The sequence below is a fragment of the Camelina sativa genome, chromosome 5, assembly GCF_030686135.1.
Source record: "Camelina sativa cultivar CO46 ecotype springtype chromosome 5, ASM3068613v1".
Taxonomy (NCBI): Eukaryota; Viridiplantae; Streptophyta; class Magnoliopsida; order Brassicales; family Brassicaceae; genus Camelina; species Camelina sativa.
This window is the reverse complement of record NC_141884.1, coordinates 17,351,169-17,361,110: the sequence shown is the minus strand read 5'-3', so window position 1 is coordinate 17,361,110 and position 9,942 is coordinate 17,351,169. Positions and strand designations below refer to the sequence as shown.

The window sequence follows — 9,942 nt, the reverse complement described above, 5'->3', positions numbered from 1 at the left end:
TTCATTATTTGACTGGTGTGTGTCATGGAAAAGGAAATAACTTTGGTTTTCTATAAATGGCAAGTTTTCATGAATTGAAAGTTTCCATAATAGAAAGTTCTAAAAATAGAAAGTTTTATGGAAACTGTGATGATCCTGCGGGATGTAAGCCTGCGGGATGGTCTTAGCTAGTGACGTTTTGTATCATGACATTGAGTGGTCTTGGTGACGCTTGGGCCTTAATAGGTATCTTAGTGACGTTTTATACCCTAATAGTGGTCTTGGTGATAAAGATCTTGGTGACGCTTGTCAATGGTAGTTTTCTTAGTGATGTTTTGTTTCCTGATAGTGGTCTTTGTGACAGAGTTATTGGTGACGCCTGTCAGAGGTAGTGTTCTTGGCGACGCTGGATACCCTGGTGGTGGTCTTAGTGACACCGAATACCATGGTGGCGGTCTCGCTGACATTTGTGGCCTTTGTGGCAGTCCTTTTGGAAATTTTTGTGGCCTTAGTGGCGGTCCTGCGGAGCATTTATGTGGTCTTTGTGACGTGTTTAAGGTCTTTGTGACTTTTGTGGCGAGTGTTGGCCGTAGGACATTGCGATGTTCTTTTGAGAGCCATAGAGGTAGTTCTTGTCAGCATGGTACTCGGTCGTGCTCAGAGTTATTGCTCTAGAGATATGAGATCTTGAACAACTCATGAAGGGATGATTAGGTTCCTGTGTACCGTTATCTCAAAGGACTTTATGGCTTGAGGGTATAGTTGGTATCTCGAAGGTTGAGACATGAGAGCTAGAGAGATGCATGGGTTGAAAGCGTATAATGTCAGAGACGCGGGTTATTGGCCTGATAGAGTCCTCATGGATTAGTCAGAGGATGTGCATGCCTTAGTGTCGGTTGTACGGTAGATCCTAGACTGTTGGTTGGTGCTAGATTCGAGGACGAATCTATGCTGGTGGGGGAGAATTAGAACACCCGCAAACCAAAAATTAAAATTTTTGTGGGTGTGTCAATCGACACAGTTAGTGATTTCGACTGACAAAGTGTGTAGTCGGGTGTTTGGTTCGATTTCAGGATTCTCGGTTCAAGTTGGTTCGGTTTAGGGGTCGTACTTAAGGTGTGGAATCGACATAATTGGGTTGAGAAAACCTATTTGTCGCCTCCTCTGTTTGAAAAAGAGAGAAAAAGATTCCCAAAAGTTCTTGTGAGTTTCCTGAAGATTCCTTGAAGCTTTTGTCATTGTTCTTGTGAGTTTTTAGCGTGGAGGTTGGAGATCTAAGGCTAAGAACGTGGGAGAAGCTTGTGGTGGTGTGTTTTTTCGTCATTATTGGTGAGATCTCTCTGTTTGGCTAAGGTAAAGGCAAAGTGTGATCGTGAAATCAAGGCTATAAAGAGGAGGATGTTCTAGAGGCTCGGTTGATTGTTTTCTGTCTTTGATAGGATTATGGAGTAGAACTTAGTTGTCTAGAACGGATGTTAGGATTGCTGGTTCTATGACTTTGTTTATGTTTTGGATTGTTGTTGGAATTGGTAATCTGTTATTCATTTGTTCATTATTGGTTTCTTGGAATTGTTTGTGTTATTCGCTGTTATTGATTGGGTTTAGGTGGCTAGTGAGTATGGGATCACTAGTTATTAGGATAAAAAAAAAATGGGTCAGGTTGTTTCATAAGTACAATTGGGTGACATAGGTGTTCAAATAAATTCTTTTAAACTTCTCCATAAACCAGGATGTCACTACTCACAATAACTAAGAGTATGAATCCACATGACTACATGTTGAATAGTATGACACCCCGATTTCAAGGACATACAGAGAGGTTTAAAAAATTGATTTGGCCACCTATGACACCAAAGTGCACTTACTTTACGGTCAAGAGTCCTGAGAGAACTCCAGAGTTAATCGTGCTTGAGCTGGAGTAGATTCATGTGGCTGACTTTCCGGAAAGTGATTGTCGGAACTATGCGAGTGAAGACAAACCACAAGAAAAAATTATGTGGTGATTTGTAGGGACGGTAAAAAAGTCCTTGAAGCCTCATAGACGTAACAAACTGGTCGTCAGGTATAGGAGGGCTCACTGACCAGGAGTGGACGTGAGGCCACGGGCCAGGAGTAGATGGGGACCCATTAAGCGAGGTAGGCCCATGGGCTGAGAGTGGAGATGGGCCTATTAAGGGAGTAGACGGTCGGAGCATTACAAGTGATTTCAGAATGGAGTCGAGTGTGGAGTCGAGTGGGCTCACACCATCGGGGGTGACGGTCTTGGAGTGCAACAAGGACATTGCAATCTGTTAGTGAGGGTGAATTGTGACACCCCAGTTTCAGGGACATATATAGAGGTTTAAAAGAATTGATTTGCCCACCTATGTCACTAAATTGTACTTACCTTTTTGGTCAAGGGTCATAAGTGAACTCCAATGTTAAGCGTGCTTGAGTTGGAGTAGTTTCAAGATAAATAACTTTCGAAAAAGTGATTGTCAGAACTGTGCAAGTGAGGATAAAACACAAAAAAAAAAAAAAAAAAAAAATCATGTAATAATTTGTAGGTATGATAACAAATCTTTAAACCTCTCGAACGTAGCAATAGTACCCTCAGAATATGGATGAACCCACATACCTGAAATGGAAATGAAACCCACTAATTAAACAAAGAGAGCTCATGAGCCTGGAGTGGACATAAAGCCTACTAAGTGAGTAGAACGGTCGGGACGTTATAAATAGATCTTATTTCCATGTCGAGTAGAGGATACCTTCGTCATTGCAGTACTACCAAACCAACGAACAACTTCTTTCGAGTATCTGACGAAGCACTTCAGTTCTTGGCATGAAAAAATGCAATTCTGATTATTTCCACTTGGATACTCTTAACTCTGAAGATTACTTTTCCAAACATATGTCGCCGAAATGTTTCAATGAGGCTCAAATTTGAAGGGTTTACTAGTCTTTGTGGATTATTTTTTTGATCAATACTTTCATGCATGTACCTTTTTAGTAATTTTAAATTTGATGTAGAAATGATTCTTCTTAACACTTAGCATGATTTTTTTAACTTTGACCATGGCACGGTAACAGAGTCAAGTTAAATAAACCATTTCCATTCTTTACTTCAAATCCCCTATATATTAGTAGATAAGCATTTTGTTGAAAGTGCTAATGTGTTGTCGCCAGACGATTTGAAGATTTAATTACAATTAAACATCGCAAGATAAACATATTTATAAAAATAAGTCTTTTGATTTATTAAAATGTATCATTAGAATATATAAGATAATGTTTTTTTCTATCAGTTTTTAAAAATGAAAGACTTTATCAACTATTAAAAAAAGAAAATATAGTTAATAATTTAATTATTATTTTAATAACATATTTAATTAATTAAATTAAATTACATTTCATAAACTATTAAAAAACTTATTCATCTATTTAACTTTTTGAAATACAAAACTTATTCTCCGATTTAAAAAAAAATCGATGACTATTCAAGTACTCCATCTGTTTCACAATAAGTGTCATTTTGACACATTTCACACAAACTAGAAAATATTAAAATATGCATATATGCCCTTATTTAATAAATGTTTAGTCATAGATTAAGAGTAAAACTATAAAATCTAATGAAAATATGCATTGAAAATATAAAATAGTGCATTGGAAATATTAAATGAAATTTTTTGTGAAACAAAAATAAAATTCAAAAATGACACTCTTTATAAAACAAAGGGAGTATATATTAAAAATTAATTATCACAATAATCTTAAAAATAAATGACATTATCACAATTATCACAATAATTAACATTCTTTTCCACATTTCACGGGTGAAACATATTTTTACACAAAATAATTAAATGTAAATTTGAATAAAATAAAAAAATTATGTGTAAAATTATTAGTATGACAACTTAGATTTCAAATAATAATTTTACTGATAATAATTTAATAGATTCGATTTATTCCGCATATAGTGCGGTTGTTACCTAGTGTTTAATTATTTCTAGCGTATTAGTATATTTTTTTATTTATTTTTGAAGTATGGAATGTTTTGCGAATTAAAATTTTGTAATGCAATTATCATATTCCTTTTACTTATTATATCTCTCTTACCTTCGAAAAAATGTACTACATTTTTTAAATATACTCATTACTATATTTAGTTTGTTTTTTTGTGATCTAACATTCAACTATATAAAGATTAAATGCTTATTTAATTAAGTTTTAATAGTTTAACCATTTTCAATGTAGAAAAACAATTTGATATTCTATATATCTTAAAAATAATTTGGAAAATACTTTAGGTTATGAGTCAGTTGATATGAACAAGTTAAACTAAATGTTTGAATATTATTGTGAAAATTCATTTTTCTCATGAATGACGTTAATTTCACCTCATATACTCAAAAGTACTATTAAAAGCTAGTATTAAAATTCAACAAAAATAAACACATTCCTTCTGTTAGGGCTATCAACCATGGAATAATATTATTTTAAATAACATGTAGTTAATCCCACAATGGACCGACATTATTGTTGTTAGAGAGCTCTAGGTTCGCCCTAGCCGCCAGCCATTCCCAAGTCGTCAAGACAGCTCCCGATCTCCGGCGCCGGTGTAGCTATGGCTCGGCGGCGTTGGACCTTGCCTCCGTTTGTTGCTCCGCTCGTGTCCCGTCAAATCCAAGCTCGTCTCGTTTCAAGCTCTCTCTCAAACCGCAATTCCGGTTTCCGTTTAAGCGATACTCCCGTCGTCGGCTGTCTTCTCCGTCTGCTCTTGGTGCTTGTCTTACCGGTCTCTCCGGAGTCTCTCTGTGTACCGGATCTTTCTCCGGATTTTGCCCAGGTATTGCCGTGTCTCTTCCCGGATCTGGGTCGGATTTTCTCTCAATGGTGTTTGGGCGAACCGCTCTAGCAGACTCAGTTGCTAGTCTCCGTCAGGCGATGTCACGGCCGATCTTTTGACCAGCTCCACATCCCCTCTTATCTTCCTTCTGTCTCGTTTCCGCCTTGTTTGTCAACCCGAAGTACCAGCTTCTGATGGGGTCTTGTGGTCCGTCCTTTGCCACCCTTCCGCTCTGCCGCCGTGCTACTTTCTCGGTTATGCTAGGTCTTGTGCAGAGACCCCAGAGGTTGATTTTTTGGTGGGCCTGGTCCAATACTTCTTGGATTTGTGCTGCTTCCTTCCCCTTAGTGGGTTTGTGTTTCTGGTCCCCTAAAAGAGTCTGGATTGACTGCCTTTGTCTTCTATTTGTGAGGCCATTTGGGGTGTGCTTCCTTCTGCTATGGGAGTTACTAGTTTGTGTAAGAGTCGCTTATGGTCGAAGATCTTTGTGGTTTGGATATACTTCTATCCACCACTTCTATTGGATTGGATATACTTCTATCCTTTATCCTTGTTTTGCTTCCTTGTCCAGGTTATTGGAGAAAAGCATTCACCTGTCATCCTTGCTTCCAAGGCGTCTAAGCTACTGCTATTGTATTGCGCAGCCAGTCTCTGTTCTTGAAGGATGCTTTCTAGAGATTTCTTTCTATGATGTTTTCAACGGCTTGTTAGCTTGGTGCCCTGTCACCTTTGTCTCTGCCGCCCAATTATGGATTGTCTTGCTTCCCTCTGTGGAAGTTTCAATCTCGTGCAACATCTTCCCTTGTGGTTCAGGTATTGTCCAAAGTAACCTCTCACTTTTCCGCTCTGCTATTATCAAGGATCGAGATTTCTGCGATTTTAGTTATTGCTGAAGTGTTAGGAATACTTTGTTCTATCATTCTGTATGCTTTTATTTGGCGTTTGGCCTTACGTTTGCATCAGGGAGTTTGTTAGCTTTGGCTCCTCCCTTTGTAATCTTTCCCTCCTTGGAAGATGTTTTAGTTTGATATAAAAATCTTGGTGCACAAAATAAAATAAAAAATAACATGTAGTTAACAGAACAAACAAAAAAAAAGTGAAAACCCATGTCTATTGACATGAATTCATCACAATGCATCAAATTTAAATGCATTAATAACTACATCCGATAACACCATATATATATAATTAACAGATTCGTATTTATGCTTCATCTTCCACTTCAAGTTTTGAGCAACAATGGCAGAAATCATCACCCTTGACTTTCAAAACATTTCCATCTTCATCTTCCTATGTCTTTTCTCCCTCCTTTGTTACGGTCTCTTCTTCAAGAAACCAAAAGGGTTTCACCTGCCACCGAGCCCTCCTTCGCTACCAATCATCGGTCATCTTCACCATCTTCTCTCATCTCTACCACACAAGTCCTTCCAGAAACTCGCCTTCAAGTATGGACCTTTTCTCCATCTCCGTGTCTTCAACTTCCCTATAGTCCATGTCTCATCTGCCTCAATGGCCTACGAGATCTTCAGGACGCACGACGTGAACGTCTCGTATCGCTTTGTCCCAGTCAACAAAGACTCTCTAGTGTTTGGATCTTCGGGATTCGTCACCGCTCCTTATGGAGATTACTGGAAGTTCATGAAGAAGCTCATATCCACGAAACTGCTCCGGTCACATGCGATCGAGCTGTCCAGAGGTATTCGTGCAGAGGAGGTACGACGGTTTTGCCTCGATCTGCTCGATAAGGCAAGGAAGAAGGAGAGCGTTGAGATCGGTAAAGAAGCACTGAAGCTCACTAACAACATCATCTGTAGGATGAGCATGGGGAGGAGTTGTTCAGAGGAGAACGGTGTGGCAGAGAGAGCAAGGGAATTGGTTAACAAATCTTTTGCCTTATCAGTGAAGCTCTTCTTTTCAAACATTTTCAGAAAAGAGATAATGGGAGTTTCGCGTGAATTCGACGAGTTTCTTGAGAGGATCCTAGTGGAACACGAGGAGAAACTTGAGGGGACTCAAGATAGGGACATGATGGATTATTTGTTGGAAGCTTATAGAAACGAAGAAGCAGAGTATAAGATCACTAGAAAACAGATCAAGTCTTTAATTGTGGTAAGTTAGATGTTTTTTTTTTTTTTTAATAACTAAGAGGTTCTGGACCAGAGCATTTTTATAAAAAAAGTTGGATGTTTTTTAGTTGTTTTGTTCATAAACCATGTTTGGAGTTTAGTTCTGACTAAAAAAAACTGTAGGAAATTTTCCTTGGAGGCACTGACAGCTCGGCGCAGACGATACAATGGACGATGGCGGAGATACTTAACAAGCCCAACGTTTTCGAGAAATTGAGAGAAGAAATCGATTCCGTTGTGGGGGAGAAAAGGTTGATTCAAGAATCAGATCTTCCAAACCTCCCTTATTTGCAAGCTGTCGTTAAAGAAGGGCTAAGATTGCATCCGTCAGCTCCTCTCTTGTTAAGGGTATTCGGAGAAAGTTGTGAGATCAAAGAGTTCTACATACCGGAGAAAACAACACTTGTTGTTAATCTCTATGCTGTGAATAGAGATCCTGATTCTTGGGAAGATCCTGATTTGTTTAAGCCAGAGAGGTTTTTAGCTTCTTCGGGATCAGGAGAAGAAGAAAAGATAAGAGAGCAAGCCTTGAAGTACGTTACTTTTGGAGGTGGAAGGAGGACATGTCCTGCGGTAAAACTAGCACATATTTTTATGGAAACTGCGATTGGAGCGATGGTGCAGTGTTTTGACTGGAGAATTAAAGGAGATAAAGTATACATGGAAGAGGCTGTTTCAGGACTGAGTTTGAAAATGGCTCATCCTCTTGAGTGCACTCCTGTTGTACGATTTGACCCTTTCAGCTTTTGATTTACATAATCCAAGATCCGTGACTTGTTAAGATCAAAGACGTTCAACTGTAGTTCTGCTTGGTGTATTTCAAAGTCAAGTATGTAAAAATATTATACATTTTAATGTGAGTTTTGTCTTCCGGTTAAAAAAATAAAAATCACGTTCATACTAGCGTCAATGATTCTTATATAAAAACACACATCATTAATAACATTCTAATAAATTTCGTTTATTATTAACAAGGTGTTAGTCCAGGACGCGTGGATTCTTACATAATCACTATTTTATTTTAAAAAATAATATAAATTAACATGTTTTTATTATTTTATTTTTTCGGTGTACCTTAAAATTTAAATAAAATTGTAACATCCGTGTTCCGGGAATAGAGTTTGAGATATGTTGAATAAACCAAAAAAAAGGATTTTAATTGATTTTGGTTTAATTAAATCCTGGTTTAATCGAATTAAATCAAAAACTCCTAATTCCCCTCATAAAGTCACGCCTCTTCTCTATGTTTTTGCTATTCTCGACATTGTTATGACTTATGAGAGAGAAAGGGAGAGAACTCTTGGTTATTTGGTGTAAAAGAGGAAGAGAAGGAGATCAAACTTTTTCTTTAGAGTAATGAGAGAAATAGAACTGTCAGGATTTGAGAGAAGGAGGATCCGATTACTCAAATCGTTTCAAAAGGAGATATCGGCAGTTTCGTAAGGCTTTTCTTCTTAGTCGCGGATTGTGACCAGCGGATATTGCGGTTTCATCTGAGCTCTGATTGTACTGAAATTTTGTGGGAAGCTTCTAGACGTCTAGCCTTGCTTTTCACCGGAGGGATTGGAAAGTTAACAGTTCGTTTTGAATTCGTGGTTTCACTTGTAAGGTTGTTCCTTTCTGATTTTTCTGCCAGTTTGTTTTCAATATTTGTTTGTTGTTGTTAGGAGCGAGTTTGGTTGTTCTTGAATGTTGGAGGGCTTCTCTTTTGGTTGTAGTTATTTTTGTGAATCACTTGTTAAGGTGAGTGCGTGACCATGAGCTTATCTAAGCGATTGGGTTGTATGACTTGTTTTGTGTGATGATGTGTAGGTGTAGTGAAAGTGTTATTGGTTGTTCAGTTTAATGGTTGGTTTGTTATATTTTATTTGTAGTTGTACTCTTGATTTGCTTGTGTATATAGCTCGTAGATGGGAGTATCGTCTTACTGGATATTTCTTGTAATACTTACGCATCTCATTGTGTTTGTGGTGCAGGTAGAGGTAAAGTGTGATCGTGAGATCATGGCAATGAAGAGAAGGATGTTATAGGGGTTTAGTTGTATGCTTTGGTTTATGCTAGGTTGTTAAATTGGAATGTTGATGTTAGAACCATGGTTTAAGTTTCTAGCATTTTAATTTATGATTCTGGTAATTGTTGGTTTATTATTATTGGTATTTTCTGCTGCTTATTTTGTGTTTTGGGTTTCTGGTTATTTAAATCAAGTCGTTTCAGTTTGGTATTATAGCCCTTACGGTTCTAGGTATGGGTTCACTATGTTTTTGTTGTTGGTTTTTGGATTTGCATGCCTTTGATTGATTATGTGAGTTACTCGATTGTGTGTGGCATGAAGTCCTACAACATTCTCTTCGAGCCTTCAATGAGATTCCACAGTATGTTATGTTTCTTTGTGTGGTTTTGGTTTGTTTTTATGCTTGTTAGCCTCTGATCTTGGAAGAGCAGTGGTTAAAGGTGTTTTAGTTTTTAGTCGTGGACGTGTGCGTGGTCGTGAATGTGGTCGGACAGGTTCCCGAGGCCAGCGAGTGTGTGGTCCAGAGTTCCACGAGGAGGTATGTAAGAGGGTCGCAAGCGTATCAGGAGGGACCAGAGGGGGTCAGCCGGTGAGCATGCTGGATGTGCTAGGACCCCAGGTGGAGCCCAGGGTCGAGGGTCATGAATGTGTGGCTGATGCGCCAAGATTGTGTGGGCAGTGGTGCTGGAATCTCGGGAAGGGGAGCTGTAGCAGATATGAGCTGGCAAGGGCATGGTTGCGAGGTGCATAAGTTCACAAGAAAACTTGATGGTAGTATAAACCAGTCGTTGCGACGATGGTGGATAAATTTCATTGGAGATGGACAGGGTTGCTAGATTCAAGGTTTTGGTAAGGTTGCTGGGAGAAATAAGTCAAGTGGTTTGAGTTGGCGGCCTGCATATTGTTTGATACGGTGAATCAGAATATGCGAACATATGGTACTTGTTTGTTTGATTGCACTTGTATTGATGATTTGCTGTGGAGAATTGCCA

The 9,942-nt window shown here is 38.5% G+C and overlaps 1 protein-coding gene across 1 annotated transcript; it reads left to right on the top strand.

Moving 5' to 3' along the window:
* Positions 1-6,052: 6,052 nt before the first annotated feature.
* Positions 6,053-7,712, top strand: LOC104787554 (cytochrome P450 705A12-like). The gene is made up of 2 exons (XM_010513156.2): positions 6,053-6,922; positions 7,063-7,712. The coding sequence occupies exons 1-2, from the start codon at positions 6,053-6,055 to the stop codon at positions 7,687-7,689; spliced, it is 1,497 nt and encodes a 498-aa protein (XP_010511458.2). The 3' UTR covers positions 7,690-7,712.
* The last annotated feature ends 2,230 nt before the right edge of the window (positions 7,713-9,942 follow it).

Excerpts from the sequence above, each read along its gene's own strand:
- LOC104787554 (XM_010513156.2), top strand. The coding sequence starts at position 6,053 with ATGGCAGAAATCATCACCCTTGACTTTCAAAACATTTCCATCTTCATC. Across the intron at positions 6,923-7,062 it reads AGATCAAGTCTTTAATTGTG|GAAATTTTCCTTGGAGGCAC; the intron begins GTAAGTTAGATG and ends AAAAAACTGTAG.